Source organism: Neoarius graeffei, chromosome 2 (genome assembly GCF_027579695.1).
Source record: "Neoarius graeffei isolate fNeoGra1 chromosome 2, fNeoGra1.pri, whole genome shotgun sequence".
NCBI lineage: Eukaryota > Metazoa > Chordata > Actinopteri > Siluriformes > Ariidae > Neoarius > Neoarius graeffei.
The window spans coordinates 105,510,875-105,530,628 of NC_083570.1; the positions used below are offsets into that span (position 1 = coordinate 105,510,875).

General features: G+C 46.1%; 1 protein-coding gene across 2 annotated transcripts in view; it reads left to right on the forward strand.

Moving 5' to 3' along the window:
* Positions 1-19,754, forward strand: part of LOC132882086 (F-actin-uncapping protein LRRC16A) — a 100,513-nt gene that overhangs the window by 25,540 nt on the left and 55,219 nt on the right. For both annotated transcript variants that reach the window (XM_060915318.1, XM_060915319.1), the window contains exons 3-7: positions 6,159-6,209; positions 15,980-16,039; positions 19,144-19,265; positions 19,473-19,570; positions 19,665-19,735. In XM_060915318.1, the coding sequence (XP_060771301.1) occupies positions 6,159-6,209; positions 15,980-16,039; positions 19,144-19,265; positions 19,473-19,570; positions 19,665-19,735 (402 nt within the window). The remainder of the gene's footprint in view (positions 1-6,158; positions 6,210-15,979; positions 16,040-19,143; positions 19,266-19,472; positions 19,571-19,664; positions 19,736-19,754) is intronic.

A 19,754-nucleotide genomic window follows, 5' to 3' on the forward strand; every position in this document is an offset into this window, starting at 1 on the left:
CACACACTGTGCACTGCGTAAATTTTTTTTTATGGAGTCTGTTCATGACGCCAAAGCACATACCTTCCTTGTTCCTTATTTTCTGTGAAATTCCGTGTCTGAGCTCTGTGCTGTTCATGTCCTGACCTGACACAGCAAGGTATGCAGAATGAAATACACACACACTTTCTCCCTCTCTGCATTCCAAGCCTTTTTGCAGGACTCAGTAAGAGCTGCCCAACAGCAGCCATAATCACTTCCTGCATGGCTGTTAGTTCTGCGAAACAGTTGTTGATGTGTGTGTTATTTATTATAGGAGAGAAATAGAATGGCTACATTGTGTGTGTGTGTGTGTGCGTGTGTGTGTGTGTGTGTGTGTGTGCTTTGTTTGATTAAGACTAAACAGGATCAGGATGGAAATGTGAGTGGAATTCTTGTGGGACACTGAAATTTGAGCAACATCTTGTCTCGAACACACACACACACACACACACTCACACAGAGTAGAATGATCTGGATTGCACCAGTCCGGCAGCTCTAATGCAATACTGCAGCACAGTCAGGGCACTGACTCCCACCCTGAGGAACACGAGCTGCACAGAACCCACAATAATCCTGTGAGGAGCTGAAACACAGAACCCACACACCTGTACAGGAGCAGTGTGAGGAGAACCTTATATCCATTACTACACCACTCCAAACTCATTGTGCCACTGTAAGGAGAGACCAACCCGGCTGGCAGTTATTATTTACACACACACAGACAGAGAGAGAAGAAGAGAAGAAAGGAAGTGCTAAGGGGTGTGTGATTAGTATTCAGGAAATCTCAGAACTGTAACTTGAGTCTCTCTCTCTCTCTCTGCCTCTTGCTCTCTCACTCTCTTGTCTGTCTCTCAGTCACTACGTTTACATGCACATAGAGAGAATCGAATTTCTGCCGTTGCTCGACTGAAATCGAAGTTCAAAATGCCATGTATACACCTTAATTCGGCTGAAATTGAACCGAACTTGATTTCTCGGAATCGAGCTACACGACCTAGTTTATGCGATTTCTGCCGAGCTACTTTGTGCATGTATACCCTATCGAGCTAGTTGTCGAGCTACTTCCGGAAGTGACGAGTGACGAGACCACAAGCGGGAAACACAACAGCCTTGGTCGGCATGACAACAGTAGTAGCGAGCAGCAGAAGAGGTCAGGAGGAACAAACGAAGAAGAGAAAATGGCGATGTAGAGCTCTCTGAAGTGTGGGTGGAGCACAGAGGACGGCAGGACAAAGCTTCTGGTACTAATAGGCTTTTTATTGTCAGACTTTTCAGTTTAACAGCCTACTTTTATTCTTGAGAGAAAAACACACACACACACACACACACGCGCTGTGTTCTAGTCCCGGGATGAGCTGTCCCCTCTGCTCTCCCTCTGCCTCCTTAAATAGGGCGCGGTTACTGGGAAGACACACAAACACAGGTTAATTACCGTCAGGTGTAGTGATTCTGCCACTCACCTTCCCTGGCTCCACCCTCCTGTCACAGACCGGCGCTTGACCACGCCCCCACTGCCACAGGCAAGCAGAAACGTGCACTTCTGGAGCAATGAGGAGACAGAGTTCATGCTCATTCAGCTTAAGGAGTTGAATATATTAAAATTCATGGACGGGAGAAAAACGCGCAATGGAGAACACGGAACTGATAACTTTGTTTACACTCTTGAATAGCTCTTCTTCATGACGACAGCCGGAAGTGTACCAACACTGTGGGGCGTGTTGCGCCACCTGTGGCTCGGGTGCACAATGCACCTCACACAATAGCCTGATTTCAGTTGTGTGCATGTAGGATTGGATTTCTCTGGCACCCTGCTGGGACCTTCAGCTCGATTACCGACAGCAGCTCGATTTGGATGTGCATGTAAACGTAGTCACTGTCTCACTCTCTTGTCTCTCTCTCTGTCTCTATCACCGTCTCCCTCTTTTCCTGCCTTTATCTCTTTCTTGCTGTACAGTGGTGCTTGAAAGTTTGTGAACCCGTTAGAATTTTCTATATTTCTGCATAAATATGACCTAAAACATCATCAGATTTTCACACAAGTCCTAAAAGTAGATAAAGAGAACCCAGTTAAACAAATGAGACAAAAATATTCCACTTGGCCATTTATTTATTGAGGAAAATGATCCAATTTTACATATCTGTGAGTGGCAAAAGTATGTGAACCTCTAGGATTAGCAGTTAATTTGAAGGTGAAATTAGAGTCAGGTGTTTTCAATCAGTCGGATGACAATCAGGTTTGAGTGGGCACCCTGTTTTATTTAAAGAACAGGGATCTATCAAAGTCTGATCTTCACAACACATTTGTGGAAGTGTATCAGGTATCATGGCACGAACAAAGGAGATTTCTGAGGACCTCCAAAAAGCGTTTTTGATGCTCATCAGGCTGGAAAAGGTTACAAAACCATCTCGAAAGAGTTTGTACTCCACCAATCCACAGTCAGATAGACTGTGTACAAATGGAGGAAATTCAAGACCATTGTTACCCTCCCCAGGAGTGGTCGATCACTCCAAGAGCAAGGCATGTAATAGTTGGCGAGGTTACAAAGGACCCCAGGGTAATTTCTAAGCAACTGAAGGCCTCTCTCACATTGGCTAATGTTAATGTTCATGAGTCCACCATCAGGAGAACACTGAACAACAATGGTGTGCATGGCAGGGTTGCAAGGAGAAAGCCACTGCTCTCCAAAAAGAACATTGCTGCTCGTCTGCAGTTTGCTAAAGATCATGTGGGCAAGCCAGAATGCTATTGGAAAAATGTTTTGTGGACGGATGAGACCAAAATAGAACTTTTTGGTTTAAATGAGAAGCGTTATGTTTAGAGAAAGGAAAACACTGCATTCCAGCATAAGAACCTTATCCCATCTGTGAAACGTGGTGGTGGTAGTATCATGGTTTGGGCCTGTTTTCCTGCATCTGGGCCAGGACAGCTTGCCATCATTGATGGAACAATGAATTCTGAATTATACCAGCGAATTCTAAAGGAAAATGTCAGGATATCTGTCCATGAAATGAATCTCAAGAGAAGGTGGGTCATGCAGCAAGACAACGACCCAAAGCGCACAAGTCGTTCTACCAAAGAATGGTTAAAGAAGAATAAAGTTAATGTTATGCCAAGTCAAAGTCCTGACCTTAATCCAATCGAAACGTTGTGGAAGGACCTGAAGCGAGCAGTTCATGTGAGGAAACCCACCAGCATCCCAGAGCTGAAGCTGTTCCAGAGGAATGGGCTAAAATTCCTCCAAGCCGGTGTGCAGGACTGATCAACAGTTACCGGAAACGTTTAGTTGCAGTTATTGCTGCACAAGGGGGTCACACCAGATACTGAAAGCAAAGGTTCACATACTTTTGCCACTCGCGGATGTGTAATATTGGATCATTTTCCTCAATAAATAAATGACCACGGAGAATATTTTTGTCTCATTTGTTTAACTGGGTTGTCTTTATCTACTTTTAGGATTTGTGTGAAAATCTGATGATGTTTCAGGTCATATTTATGCAGGAATATAGAAAATTCTAAAGGGTTCACAAACTTTCAAGCACCACTGTATGTCTCTCTCTGTTTTTCTCTCCTCACTGTCTCTTACACTCCGTCTCGCTCTCTCTCTCTTTCGTCTCTCTCTGCCTCTCTCAGTCTGTCTGTCTTTCCTTCTCTCTGTCTCTTACACTCCATTTTTCTCTCTCTTTGCCTCTTTTCCTGTCTATCCCTTTCTTGCTGTACATATGTCTCTCTCTCTCTCTCTCTCTCTCTCTCTCTCTCTCTCGGTCACACAGCCTGCTTTTAGCCCTTTATCACACCACACGTGCACAAACAAGACAGTAGTCTGTGGTGGCTTCATCACCACTGGTGTGGAGTGAGTCAGTGTAAATAAGCCGTTACTGTAAAAATAATCACGCATTAGAACAAGTGCATGAATGTTAACCCCTGATTTGCAGCTGGAGCTACTGTCGGAGCTGCTATTACTGAAGACCTAATCACCACCTTCTGCCCAATCAGTCAGCAGTTCTGAGATTTATTCTGATGTAATACCAAAACTATTGTTTTTTTTAATAATGTGAGTGATTGTTGAAAAGGTTACAGAATGAAGGTTTGCTTGCTTTATAATACAGTGACTGGTCGAGCGAAATGCTGTGTTAGTTTTTTTTTTATTTTTATATGAGGTAAAATGAAAGTAAATGGTTCTTAGATTAGAGTGAGCTGTGTTTTTAATAGAGCATAATTGTTTTTGATGTGAGGTGTGTGTTTGGGCCAAACTGAAACCAGCTGAAGTGTTTTTGAGGGTTTTTTCTTGCTCTGAGTGAGAGAACAGTTTCCACAGAGCCGGCCAACAAGTTCAGACTCTAAAATAACCTCGTAATGGTTTGTTTATTACGAGCAGTGTGATGATTTATGTCCTCCTTCGTGTCACGTCCTCAGTTCCTCATCCTTTTTCATTGTACTGTAGTAGTAATAATAATAATAATAGATCATGTATATTTTATCTCCACCAACTTTGTTGGAGAAGGTTATGTTTTCGTCTTCGTCTGTTTGTTACTTGCGAAAATCTCTGATTTTCACAAGTATGTTGATCTGTCTGTTTGTCCGTTTGTTTGTTGGTGCTCTAGCGTCGTCATTTCTTGACCAATCTTCACCAAAATGCACAGGGCAACTCACTAGGGTCACACAAAGACATCATTAGTTTTTGGTGGGTCAAGGTCAAATTTCAAGGTCACCAAGGTCAAATATTGTAAAAGCACCTAATCGGCCATAACTTCCATTTCTTTGTGATTTTCGCAAGTATCGTGCTCTGGACAACTTTTCATTTGTTTGTTTGTTCCCAATGTAACTCAAAAAGTAGTGAATGGATTTGGATGATATTTGGTGGAAAGGTGGGCAATGGGCCAAGGAACACAATTAAAATTTGATGCAAATCTGGATATGCGTATATAGACCCAGGATCCAGACATGTATGTGGATCCAGGATTTTTTTGCCTGTTCCCAATGTAACTCAATGAGTAGTGAATGGATTTGGATGAAATTTGGTGTACAGCTTTATTGTGATCTGAGGTTCAAGTGATTTTGATGTTGATAATATGTGGCTTGGTGGAGATATGCACTGTACCAGTTTCCCTTTTAGTTAATTGAGAACTTGTCTCTCAAGCTTGCTGCATAATTCAAGCGACAGCAGTAATACAGAAATCTTTTAAGAAGATATGAACTCTTACTGAGCCAAAAAAAAGCCATTAAAGAACTCTTGAAGGATTCCTGAGGTTTTCCTAATATGATATAATTTCAGATCTACAGTGATTACAACTCACTTGGAGCTGTTCATCTTCGTGAACTTGTTCCCATGGCAACACAGACAATAAAAACTCTACTTTTCATTCCATATATATATATATATATATATATATATATATATATATATAAAATATGGGGCGGCACGGTGGTGTAGTGGTTAGCGCTGTCGCCTCACAGCAAGAAGGTCCGGGTTCGATCCCCGTGGCCGGTGAGGGCCTTTCTGTGTGGAGTTTGCATGTTCTCCCCGTGTCCGCATGGGTTTCCTCCGGGTGCTCCGGTTTCCCCCACAGTCCAAAGACATGCAGGTTAGGTTAACTGGTGACTCTAAATTGACCGTAGGTGTGAATGTGAGTGTGAATGGTTGTCTGTGTCTATGTGTCAGCCCTGTGATGACCTGGCGACTTGTCCAGGGTGTACCCCACCTTTCGCCCGTAGTCAGCTGGGATAGGCTCCAGCTTGCCTGCGACCCTGTAGAAGGATAAAGCGGCTAGAGATAATGAGAGAGAGAGAATTTGCAAAAAATAAAAATAAAACTGCTTTGTTTCTCAAAATCCAGTGAATGTGGATAGAATAAAACAGTTATTCCACTCAGTCTCATCATCCATGCTACTGTTTTCTGGGAAAATCTTCGGGATTAAAAAATGCAGTTGTTGCTGAGTTACAAGAGGAATAAAGCATTTAGGGCCATAGTGGCATGTTAAAAAACTTCTGCTTTATCACACCACCACTTCATTGATTGTTCTCCTTTAGGAGCATGTCCTGAAGTGTTTCATTTTGTCCTGTATATATTGTATATGGAATATCTCGGTAAGTAATACAATAGCACTAATTATCAGTAACTGTCTCCCTGTCTCACCAGGCTCTTGCTCCACATCGGGCATTTCTGCTGTCAGCTCGAGTTCCTGCTAGGGTAAGTGTGTGTGTGTGTGTGTGTGTGTGTGTGTGTGTGGTTGGCTTAGAGAATTTTCCCATGAACCTGCAGTGGGAAGAGAACCAGTGCCAGGTTTAAACAGCTGTATAGACTGACTCTCTCTCTCTCTGTGTGTGTGTCTCTCTCTCTCTTTCTCTCTCTCTCTCTCTCTCTCTCTCTCACATTTCTTATTATGCCTGTGAGGACCTTCCTTTCACTGTGGAGACATTTGGTCCCAATCAAGATATAAAACCATGCCCAGACACATACACACGCTACAGAAAATCCAATTCAACCATACAAACGGGTGGCACATTAAAGAAAAAGCAACACCAATTATGTTAGTATACTAATATGTTAGTGTGGCAGTTCCTGATGTGGGTGGAGCACAGAAGCACGGCAGGCGAGTTGATGGTCACACACAAACTCTTTATTTCCCCTTACTACGAGCTTTTCAGCTTGCATTCACTCACTCACTCACTCACTCATTGTGGTTGGGAGGGAGCCCCTTTTCTCTGCTCTCTCCCTCCTTTTATGCTCCGTCCCTATAAGAAACGCGCGCACACACACACACACACACACACACACACATACACACACACATTAATTGACAGCAGGTGGAATGACTTAGCCACTTACCTTCCCCGATCCCGCCCTCCATTCACAGACTGCTGCTTGGCCACGCCCCCGCTGCCACAGACCCCCACCGCCCGACTCTGTCCAGAGAGCTGTCTGGCCTAAAGCTGACTCCCCTGCGACAGGACAGGAAGTCCACCACCACCATCTGCGCCCCCGGCCTGTAGATCACCTTGAACTTAAATGGCTGGAGGGTGAGATACCAACGGGTGATCCGCGCATTGGCATCCTTCATGTGGTGGAGCCACTGGAGGGGTGTGTGGTCCGAACAGAGAGTGAAAGGGCGCCCCAGCAGGTAGTATCGGAGGGCGAGGACCACCCACTTGATGGCAAGACACTCCTTCTCAATTGTGCTGTACTTACTCTCCCGCATCAACAGTTTCTGGCTGATGTACAGCACGGGCTGCTCCTTGCCCTCCATCTCCTGGGACAAAACGGCCCCCAGCCCTCTGTCTGATGCATCAGTCTGCAAAATAAAGGGGAGATAGAAGTTAGGGGAGTGCAAAAGTGGCCCCCCCACACAGTGCAGCTTTTACCTCAGAGAAGGCCTGTTAGCACTGCTCCGTCCACTGGACCGGATCTGGAGCCCCCTTTTTAATGAGATCGGTTAGCGGGCTAGTGACGTCCGAATAATTAGGTATAAACTTATGATAATAGCCAGCCAGCCCCAGGAACCGTCTCACCTCCTTTTTGGTCTTGGGCCTCGGGCAGGCCGCAATCGCTGCAGTCTTGTTAATTTGGGGATGCACCTGCCCATGACCCAAGTGGAACCCCAGATACCGTACTTCCACCCGCCCAATTGCACACTTTTTCAGGTTAGCTGTGAGGCCCGCTTGCCTCAGCAACTTTAGAACGGCCCTCAGGTGTTCCAAGTGCTGCGGCCAATCATGGCTGTAGATTATTATATCATCCAGATAGGCAGCCACGTAGGCAGCGTGAGGGCGGAGGACCCTGTCCATAAGCCGCTGGAACGTAGCGGGCACCCCAAACAACCCAAAAGGGAGTGTGACAAATTGGTGTAAACCAAATGGTGTGGAAAAGGCCGTTTTCTCTTGGGATAGAGGAGTCAAGGGGATCTGCCAATATCCCTTTGTTAGATCCAGTGTCGAATAAAAGCGAGCAGCGCCTAACCGATCAAAGCAACTCATCATTGTGAGGCATTGGGTATGCGTCAAATTTAGACACCGCGTTGACCTTTCTATAGTCCTTTCTATAGTCCACACAGAACCGGACCGACCTGTTGGTCTTGGGAACCAGGACCACAGGGCTGCTCCAGTCACTGTGGGACTCCTCGATTATGCATGGCCTTGAGTTTGGCCCGAACCACCTTTTTCTTGTGTTCGGGCAAGCGGTAAGGGTGGCTACGCACTACCACCCCCAGGGGCATTTCGATGTGGTGTTCTATGAGGTGAGTATGACCAGGCAGGGGCGAGAACACGTCAGAAAATTCCTTTTGCAACTTGGCCATCTCCATGAGTTGGGCCGGTGAGAGGTGGTCTCCACAAGGGTCCGAGATGTTATCTTTTTCACCTCCGCCCCCAGCTCCGCCTTCTCTGCGACTACCGATGCCAACACCATGGGGACCCCCTCATTCCAGTGTTTTAAAAGGTTGAGGTGGTAGATTTGCAATGCCTCGCCCCTATTCGTTCGCCTCACCTCATAGTCGATGTCCCTGACTCGCTGTGTGACCTCGAAGGGCCCTTGCCACTTGGTGACTAATTTGGAGCTCGACGTGGGCAATAATACGAGCATTTTGTCTCCCAGTGTGAACTCTGTAAGGCGCGTGCCCTTGTCATACAGCTGGATTTGACATTCTTGTGCCTGCCGGAAATTCTCCTGGGTTAGGTGTGTGAGGGTGTGGAGTTTTGCGCGCAGGTCAAGAACATAGTGGATTTCGTTTTTGCTAGGTGAAGGTCCCTCCTCCCAATTTTCCCGTAGGATGTCCATAATGCCATGCAGCTTAGGCCCATATAATAATTCAAATGGAGAAAATCCCATGGAGACTTGCGGGACCTCTTGTACTGCGAATAACGGGCTCGAGCCACTTATCCCAATTACGCGCATCTTCACTTATGAATTTCTGAATTATGTTCTTGAGTGTTTGGTTAAATCACTCTACTAAGCCATCCGTTTGTGGGTCATGGACACTGGTGCAGATAGACAATCCCTAATAACCCATACAGTTCGCGCAGTGTGCGTGACATAAACGTAGTGCCTTGGCCTGTCAGGATTTCTTTCGGAATCCCGACCCGGGAGATAAAGCAGAAGAGTGCTTCCACAATACTGCGTGCTGAAATATTGCAGAGAGGCACTGCTTCCAGATATCGCGTTGCATAGTCCACCAGGACTAAAATAAAGCGATATCCCCATGCTGACCGATCTAATGACCCGACGAGATCCATCCCAAGTCGCTCAAACGGGGTCTCGATTAGAGGAAGAGGGCGCAGCAGCGCTTTTGGAGTGGCCATGGGATTGACTAATTGGCATTCATGGCATGCCGCACACCACCAATGGACATTCCCGCGAATCCCTGGCCAATAGAACCGGGCCATTATTCGGGCTAGTGTTTTATCTTGCCCTAAGTGTCCAGCCATGGGATTAAAGTAAGCCACATGGAATACGAGTTCCCTACGGCTCTTTGGGATTAACAATTGGGTTATTCGTTCACTAGATTGAGTGTCCTGCGTCACTCAATACAATCTATCTTTAATAATAGGAAAATAAGGGAAGTTCGGTGCCGCGCCTGGCTGAAGAGTTTGACCATCAATTACTCTCACTTGGTCAAACGCATGCTGCAGTCTTGTCTCGCGACTGCTTGAATGGGAAATCCCCAAGGGAATCCCCGAGAGAGGGAGGAGGAGCGGGCTGCTTCTCACTCTGATGCGGTGTTGACATAGACGGCTCTGTGACAGTTTCTCCAGTCAAGATCCTGGTGTGGCATTCCCATGACCTACTAGTGCAGGACCCACTACATGTTAAATATTCCACCAGCTTTTTAAACCCTGGCCAGTCAGTATCCAAAATCAACGAGTGGGTGAGAAGGACTAACCGCCGCCTTTACTCTATGCATTTGGCCCCAGAATAGAATACGGATGGACACTAATGGATAATTATGAACATCCCCATGCACACACAACACTTTCACCACTTGTGCTCTCCCCAGTGCCTCACCTTGCACCTGGCGTTTGTGAATTGAGGTCTGATTACAACCGGAATCCACCAAAGCGTGATATGTATCCCCTTGAACACTTGCTGGTATGCGATATGTTCCGGCCTGATCGGGGGTGGTTTCTGGCACATTGGGGATCCGGATCACAGCTCCCACCTCCCTTGCAGAGCTCCGACTCTGGAGATGCTCCGACTCCCCGCCACGCCAGCACACCGGCCCAGGCTTTCCCTCTGCACTGGTGTTATGGGTGTCATTCACCTGAGGAGGAGACAACACAGACACAGAAGAGGGAGATGGGAGGACACCACGGGTATGACGGGCCGGCTGGGAAGGAGCCGGCTGCCGCCTCCACAGCAGGGGAACGGAGTGGGGAGGGGAACGAGAGACGGGGGGGAGAAGAGAAGCGAGGGGAGATGCCTCGTCTGCTTGCCATCAGAGCCGCCTCCAGATGGTCCTCCACCAGCTCGATGGCTCATTCCAGCGACGCTGAGCAATGACACTGGACCCATTCCGCCGTTCCTTCCAGAAATCGAGAGATGAACTGTTCCAGTGCCACCAGATCGATGATCTCATCGGCGTCGTGGTCTTCCGCCCTCAGCCACCGCTGGCAGGCATCCCGGAGTTGCTGGCCAAATGCAAACGGCCGGCTGACCTCCTCCAATGCTAGCGTCCGGAAGCGCTGGCGATGTTGTTCAGGGGAGCAGCCGACCCACTGCAGGATGGCTTTCCTCAGGTCAGCATACACCAGTCGGCACTGTCAGCAGGGAGCTGCTGCGCTGCAAGCTGCACCTCGCCAGTCAGGAGCGGGAGGAGGCGCACCATGTGCTGCTCCAGCAGCCACCCCCACACCTCAGCTGCTTGCTCGAAGAGGGCAGGGAATGCTTCTGGATTGTCCTGTGGGCCCATCTTCATGGGGGTGCCGGCTGCGGTGATGGTCGCTGACGCGAGCAGATGCCGGAACGCCTGGTGATCTTCCTGCTGGGCCAGCATCAAGGCTTCGAAGCGTTGCTCTTGTTCCTTTTGGAGGACGGTCAGCGCTTGATGCTGGTTCTGCTGGGCGGTAGCGAGGGCAAGGATGAGCTCTTTGAATGGGGAGGACTCCATGGGGTGGTTCCCATCTGTGCGTCCCAGGTTTTGGCACCACTGTGGCAGTTCCTGATGTGGGTGGAGTATAGAAGCACGGCAGGCGAGTTGGTCACACACAAACTCTTTATTTCCCTTTACTATGAGCTTTTCAGCTTTCATTCATTCATTTATTCACTCACTCACTCTATGCACACACATGCGTTGTGGTCAGGAGGGAGCTCCTTTTCTCTGCTCTCTCCCTCCTTTTATGCTCTGTCCCTGTAACAAACACACACATTAATTGACAGCAGGTGGAATGACTTAGCCACTTGCCTTCCCTGACCCCACCCTCCATTCACAGACTACTGCTTGGCCACGCCCCTGCTGCCACAGTTAGTAATCACTGTTCAAGTCCTCTTCAAGTTTGGTAGCTACTTGTCTGGTCAGAGTGCTGGTCTGGAGCTCTGCCTATTGAATATACATTTGCAGATTGTCTTTATATCTAATTTTTGGGTTCCTTATGCAAGCTTACCATACATCAGGTCCCTGGGAATTCTGGACTCATTCATGTGGGTCACATGGCCAGCCCAGTGTAGCTGGACCTGGAGGAGCCTCTTTTTGATGCTCTCAGAGCCAGTTCTGTGGAGAACTTCCTGGTTGGTGATTCGGTTCTGCCAGCAGATCCGCATAATCAACCACAGAGAACAGACCTGTAACTGTTCCAGCTGCTTGATACACTTGGGGTCCAGGTTTCACAGACATATTTGAGTGAGTGGAGAACTGGAGCTTTATAAACCTTCAGCTTTCTCTGGAGTGGAATGTCATTGTGCTACAAGACTTTGACCCAGAAATGTTCGAGCATCTGGCTGGCTTTCTGGATCCTTTTGTCAAGGGCTTTTGAGGAAAGCCATGGTCTAATGGTTAGAGAAGCAGCTTTGGGATCAAAAGGTCACCAGTTCAATTTCCTGGACCAGCAGAAATGGCTGAAGTGCCCTTGAGCAAGGCATCTAACTGCTGTATGTCGCTCTAGATAAGAGCATCTGCTAAATGCCAGTAATGTAATGGATCCATCACTGGCCAGGTATTTAAAGCTCTCCACCTTCTTCAGGAGAATGCCTTTAGTGGTGATGCAGGGCTGCTCTTTTGTATAGGCTGAAGGAGGACTTCTGTCTTTCCAAGACTGATTGTCAACCCAAACTATTTAGTTGCTTTGGTGACCTTGTTGACAATATGAAAGATGTAAATGGAAATGTGCTGACAAACAAAGAGAGTGTATTAAGAAGGTGGAAAGAGTACTTTGAGGAGAATCCAAGAGAGAAAAGGTCAGATTTGTTGGAGACAGCAAAACAGGAAGCAGAGTTGGTTAGTAAGGATGAGGTGAGGGCAGCCATGAAAAGAATGAAGACTGGGAAAGCAGTCGGACCAGATGGTATCCCGATTGAGGCTTGGAGATGTTTGGGTGAGACGGCTGTGGAGTTCCTAACGAGATTGTTTGTTTGTTTGTTTGTTTGTTTGTTTGTTTGTTTGTTTGTTTAATAAGATCCTAGAGAATGAGAAAATGCCAAATGAATGGAGAAAGAGTGTGCTAGTCCCAATATACAAGAATAAGGGAGATGTACAGAGCTGCAGTAATTACAGAGGAATAAAACTGATGAGCCACACTATGAAGTTATGGGAAAGGGTATTGGAGGCGAGATTGAGAAGAGAGGTAGTAATCTGTGAACAGCAGTATGGGTTTATGCCAAGGAAGAGCACGTTGGATGCAATTTTTGCTTTAAGAATGTTAATGGAGAAGTACAGAGAAGGCCAGAGAAAGCTACATTGTGTGTTTGTAGACCTGGAGAAGGCATACGATAGAGTGCCGAGAGATGAGTTATGGTATTGTATGAGAAAGAGTGGAGTGAATGAGAAGTATATTAGAGTGGCGCAAGACATGTATGAGAACCGTGAAACAGCAGTGAGGTGTGCAGTTGGAACAACTGAATGGTTCAAGGTGAAGGTGGGACTCCATCAAGGATCTGCTTTGAGTCCTTTCTTGTTTGCCATAGTGATGGATAGCTTGACAGATGAAGTGAGGCAAGAGCCACCATGGAACATGATGTTTGCGGATGATATCATGATATGTGGTGAAAGTAGAAAGGAGGTTGAGTTGGGTTTGGAGAGATGGAGGTATGCATTGGAATGAAGAGGAATGAAGGTGAGCAGGAGCAAAACAGAATATGTGCATCAATGAGAATGGGGATGAGAGTGTAGTGAAGATGCAAGGAGTAGACGTAAAGAAAGTTGGTGAATTCAAGTACCTGGGGTCAACTGTGCAGGAAAATGGGGGCTGCGATAGTGAGGTGAGAAAGAGAGTGCAGGCAGGGTGGAGCAGTTGGAGAAGGATTTCGAGTCATTTGTGATAGGAAAGTCCCAGCAAAAGTGAAAGGTAAGATGTATAAGACAGTAGTGAGACCAGCTGTGATGTATGGATTGGAGGCTGTACCCTTAACGAAGAGACAGGAGGCAAAGTTGGAGGTGGTGGAGTTGAGGATGTTAAGGTTTGCGATGGGAGTGACAAGGTTGGACAGGATAAGGAACGAGCACATCAGAGGGACAGCACATGTGGAGAGCTTGGGAATTAAGCTAAGAGAGATGAGACTGAGATGGTATGGGCACATCCTGAGAAGAGATGCAGAGCATGTGGGAAGGAGAATGTTGAGGATGGAGCTGCCAGGCAAATGAAAACGAGGAAGGCCAAAGAGGAGATATATGGATGTGGTGAGAGAGGACATGAAAGTGGCAGGTGTGGTAGAGAAGGATGCGGAAGACAGGGAGCAATGGAGACGAAAGATCCGCTGTGGCGACCCCAAATCAGGAGCAGCCAAAAAAAGAAGTTGACAATAGTCTGCAGGTAGTCCCTACAGTGGGCCATGAGGGCTCAGTCATCAGGAAACAGTGCTTCAGTTATGAGCCTCCACAGCATTTTGGTTTTGGCTGTGAAACCTGTCCAGATGGTATCTTCTGTAGACACCAAGTCTAGTTCCTTGACAGCATGCAGGAGCACTTGTTTGGAGAACAGGTTGAAGAGAACCAGGGTGAGGATGCATGCTTGCTTTATGCTGTTCAAGATTCTGAATTTCTCAGATGGCTCTTTCTTGGAGAAGATTTCACCTGTCATGCTGTCACAGAACAGCTGGATGAGGGTGATAATCTTGGGTGGGTATCCTAGATTTCTGAAGATGATCCAAAGTTCTGAGAATGATTGTTTGACAGGATTGCTTTGCTCTTTTTAGCAAGCAGGTCCTCAATTGTTCACATAAAACCAGTCTTAGTGAGTCCATTTCTTGGGTCCAAGCACTGACTGATGTCTCTGTACATATCCCTGTAGTCCAGTGGCAGACAATTTATTGTACAGGCTAGTCGGGGGGGGTGGCATGGTTAAAGGCTATATGGAGGGGCTTGGGATGTTTCCAGTGGAGCTGAGTGACATGTAACTTCAAAGTGATAAGGACATGCCTCTGGTCTGTCCAGCACTCTGCTTCTCCCATGGCCCAGGTAATGAGGATGTCATGTTAGTAGATGATGGCATTGTCGGTCAGGTGGTACTGTCTAGATCTGTGGTACATCTAGGTGGTTTTGTACTTGTTCATCATCCTGATCAATGTGTTTGTGAAGGTCAGTTCATGCTATGCACATTTGCTCAGCAGTAGTAGACCATGCTGTTCATCTTGGTGATGCAACGTTTGCCTAGCTCACTGTCCTATTTGGAGGAGTTAGTAACTGGTAAGCAGAACTGTACAGCATAGAACTGCGTATGGTGTCATGGTTAGCACTGTCACCTCACAGCGGTACCGGATTCAAACCTCATGGCTGATGGGGGGCCTTTCTGTGTGGATTTTCCATGTTCTCCCCATGTCTGTGCAGGTTTCTTTGGTTGCCTCCCACAGTTGAAAGACATGCAGATTTGGTAAAAACATCCATTACATTATAGGCATTTAGCAGATGCTCTTATCCAGAACAACATATAGCATACCCTGGGGAACAGGTAGGGGTTAGGTACCTTGCTCAAGGCCACCTCAGCCATTCCTGCTGGTCCAGGGAATCAAACCAGCAACCTTCTGGTCCCAAAACTGCTTCTCTAACAATTAGGCCATGGCTTCCAGTCACTGGGGTTGCACAAACCAGCACGAGGGATGGGTAGGAGTGGCATCCCTCATCCAACATTAGCTACAGAAAGGCAAGTTGCCTGAGGAGACTCATCGTCATCATCATCATCATCATAATAATAATAATAATAATAAATGGGCAGCACGGTGGTTAGCACTGTCGCCTCACAGCAAGAAGGTTCTGGGTTTGAACCCAGTGGCCAATGGGGGCCTTTCTGTGTGGAGTTTGCATGTTCTCCCCATGTCTTCATGGGTTTCCTCTGGGTGCTCCGGTTTCCCCCACAGTCCAAAGACGTGCAGGTTAGGCTAATTGGTGGCTCTAAATTGACTGTAGGTGTGAATGAGTGTGAATGGTTGTTTGTCTCTGTGTCAGCCCTGCAATGGCCTGGCGACTTGTCCAGGGTGTACCCCGCCTCTCACCCATAGTCAGCTGGGATGTGGATAATGGATGGATGGATATTGTGTGCATAATAATATGGATAATAATAAATGCTCTAATGGAGTAAGTGGGCGGTGATGTTTCATAGACAAGTCTCTAATTTGTTTCACTAGACTGTTCTTAATGGCATAACCATGTTGATTTATCACCTGACTGTTTCTGTTTTCCAGATTTTTTTTTTTTTTTTAAGATTGATAATTTGTCAGGAAATAAAATGTACTATCTTGATATCACACATCACAAAAACACCTTCACTTATTACAAACTCTAATCAAGTACTCTTCTTTGTTTTGTTTTGTTTTTTTTGTTCTAGATAGAACAAAGCTTCAATTTCTTCGACATCCAAACGGTGGGCAGCAGCAGGACAGGACAGGTGTGTTTCTCTTCATCTGTTTCAAATTCACTCTGTATGAGCTCCAGCCCACACTCCTATATAATCTAACACAGAGCTGTTGCGTAACATGGACATGCACCAGCTGAGATCAAAAACACACAGCAGATCTGACATTCAAGTCAATTTCAGCATGGAAAATGACTGTAAAAATGGAGAATGAGTAACTGAATTATTATCTGCTATCACATGTGAGATTTTTGTGAGGAACATATGCGGTAATGATAAATAAAGAAGTGCATCATTTGACTCCTCTGTTGTTTGAGATTCTTTAAGTCGTAGACAATTTTCATTCAACACTTCAGCTGATGACTGTTAAAGACCCACTGACAGTCATTTCGTATTAATTTTTAAACAAACTCCATGACTATCTATGACTATCTACTACTCCATGACTATCTATGACTCCAAAGATAAATTCTGGTTTTAATTCTTGGTTTAACTGTCCGTTTTAAACATCAGAAGTAATTTTAAATTTCGCGCAGGGAGATTGACCTGGATATGAACTGGGCTCATTCAGAGATGCCGGAAGTGACGTCACATCAGTGTGTCATTTTTGTTTACAAGTCACTATGTTGGTTCAGTTCTCACAAGTCTTGTGATATTGAGCTGTGGTTTTGTTGTGATTTCCTTGCGTGAAAAAGTTAAATGGCGTCTAACCGAAAAGGGATTATATGTGTGGCTTACAGGCCTCTGCATGCTCTTGCGACAAGGCTTTCGCAGATAGCTTTTCGCAGACAGTTGTAATTTATTGTTGAGCGGGGGAATAGGCGTGCGCGATGTTATTCACCGGCACAACGCAAGGGGGGGCGAAGTCGCTAGGAGTAGTTGGTGGGTGTGGTTAGTGGAGTGTTTATCCTCCGGTTACTTATAATGACTAGAACTTTTTTTTTTATAATGACTAGAACTGGAGTCGTATAGATGTCCGTACTTCCTCAATCAACCGCTCTTCATGCTGCTCCATCTTCGCTCGTGTTTTTAAAAATGCCGGTCGTGAAAACAAAACAAACCGGGAAAGTAGGGAAGCGGAAGTGCGTGTACAGCGGGTAGAGTGGACCAATCAGAGCCCTCTTGTCTGCGGCGCTGTCTGCGAGGCTTCTGCGGTGATCACAATTTTTGGGAGGTGCGCGCAGAGCGTCTGCGAAGGTGGGGGGCTACGCAGACACTGTCTGCGACACCGTCTGCGAGGACTGGGTTGTCAGCATAAATTGGCCTTACAGGAGGTGCGCGCAGAGCGTCTGCAAAGGTGGGGGGGCTACGCAGACACTGTCTGCGACACCGTCTGCGAGGACTGGGTTGTCAGCTTAAATTGGCCTTACGGGTGTTCTAACACCACGTCGGAAGGAGTGAAACTCCATTCCTTTCCTTGGAAAAAACACCCTGAAATAGCAAAAGAGTGGGAAAGAAACGTTTCCAAAGCACGTGCGAACTGGAAGTCAACAAAATGGTCACGTCTCTGTTCAGCACATTTCGAGGAGCACTGTTTCACTTTGTCGTCCAGAACTCGAAGAACATTTGATCCAACTTATCCACTGGTGTTGGAGGAGTCGGCTGTGCCGACGTTGTTTGACAGGCCCGGGCCGAATCAATCTGTCAAAAGAGAAACAGATGACAGCAGACCCCCCGAAGGGGCGGTCAAAAAGCGAAAGTCCGGTGGTGCCTTTGCCAAAAGAGAACGAGCCAGGGTACGTGGCTATGTGTTGTTATTCAATACATGTATGTTGTTTAAAATTTGTTGTAACGTCACAAATGCGTCTTATACCATTGCATATTACTTATCAATAGGCCAAAGCAGCTAATACCAGTAATGTATAACAACTGAAAGGCCAATACCTTGTTTCATATATTTAGTTAGGATAATATACATGATATATGTGTGGAGTGATAGATATAAGATGTCATCCGGCATGTTTTGAAAGTTTGTGAACCCTTTAGAGTTTTTGATATTTCTGCATAAATATGACCTAAACTTCTGGTAGCTACTGTATCTAACATGATCTAACAGGAGCTTAGACATGATGTTTTTTGGAGTGGGACCAATAGTGTGACGTGACCAGGACCATATGTTTAAGACATTATGCTGTTTAAACAGAATCTTTAATAGACGTGAGGGCAGACAATCTCGATAGCTTCCCTGCTTCATGTTTTGTTTTCATGCAATCCAGAACGACATACACTGATGTGACGTCACTCGCCCTAGCGGCAAAAACGGGCAAATGGCTCATGGCGCTTGTAGAAGCCGGGGCAAAAAACACAAAATCGGCTCTGAAATTCTTGATTTTCTACAAAGACGACCCTTTATTCAAGTTGAGTTTTGGATATTTTATTTCACAATACAGCAATAAAACAATAAATATTTACACATATTACGTGGTGTAAAAAGTTGTGTCAGCGGGTCTTTAAAGCTATAAGAATTGCAAATTATATTTAATCTAGTGCTGGGCAATATGACAAAACATTATATCAGGACACTTGAAGATATTTTTGTGATGCATGATGAGAGGCATTTGACTACATTCTCACCTGTACTTAGTGTTGCAGACTTGTGATCCTGTCACCTAGGAAGCATGTTAATGGACCAAAGAATCAGTCCCGGGGCAGGCACACAGACAGAGACATAGAAAGACAGGCGGACCTAAAGACCAAGATCTCTTTCGAATGCTGACGTAATCAAGCCGGAAGTTTTTTTTTTTGTTGTTTTTTTTTTTTATACCAATCAGGAAAGTGTGTAGGCAGTAATCATCATTTAAACTCGTTTTTGTGCAATACTTCGTTTGGAAAAGAGTTTTCAAAATGGCGGCGCTGACACTTCTTCACGTTTCGAAGTCTCGCAGTTTTATAAATGAAATGAAATAAAGAAAATGTAGCTTTATGGGGGCCAGACAGATGTCCTCACAAGGTGACAACTGATATATTGCTCGGTTTATATACACATTTGGTCCCCAATAGGAGATAAAAACATCTTTCACTCTCTCTCTCTCACACACACACACACACACACACACACACACACACACACACACACACACACGTAAGTAGACCTAAACTAACCAGCTACAGGTGTGTGTGTGTGTGTGTGTGTGTAGTTGGTGGTGGACTATGATAAGGGACAGCTGTGGGTGAAGCTCAGATCTAATGAGGAGGTTGATGAAGTCATCGCTCAGATAGGGATCAGCATACAGGAGCACTGCCCCGGACTCAACCCAATGTATGTACACCTACCTGTCTGTCTTTCTCTGTCTATCTCTGTCTTTCTATTGGTCTGTTCTGTCTGTCTATGTACCTGTTTGTCTGTCTGTATGTCTTTCTCTCCCTCTGTCTCTCTGTGTCCCCCATTTTCATATAATATGTGGTGTGTGTGTGTGTGTGTGTGTGTGTGTGTGTGTGTGTGTGTGTGTGTGTGTGTGTGTGTTAGGAGGGTGATGAAGAAGTTATCTCTGAAGCCTGCTGAGAGGATAACCAGTCTACAGGCACTCTGGGAAAATAATCCTCCCACTGATACTGGGCCTTGTGGTACACACACACACACACACACACACTCTAACACATTCTAATCTGATCTCTTTCTTACTCTCTCTTTCTCTCCCCCTCTCTCTCTGTGTCTCAGGTGCTTTTTCTCGTATGTACTGGTGTGTGTGTGATCAGATGGGGCTGCCTTACAGAGCAGAGGTTCAGTGGGTATGTGTGTCCTTCTCTC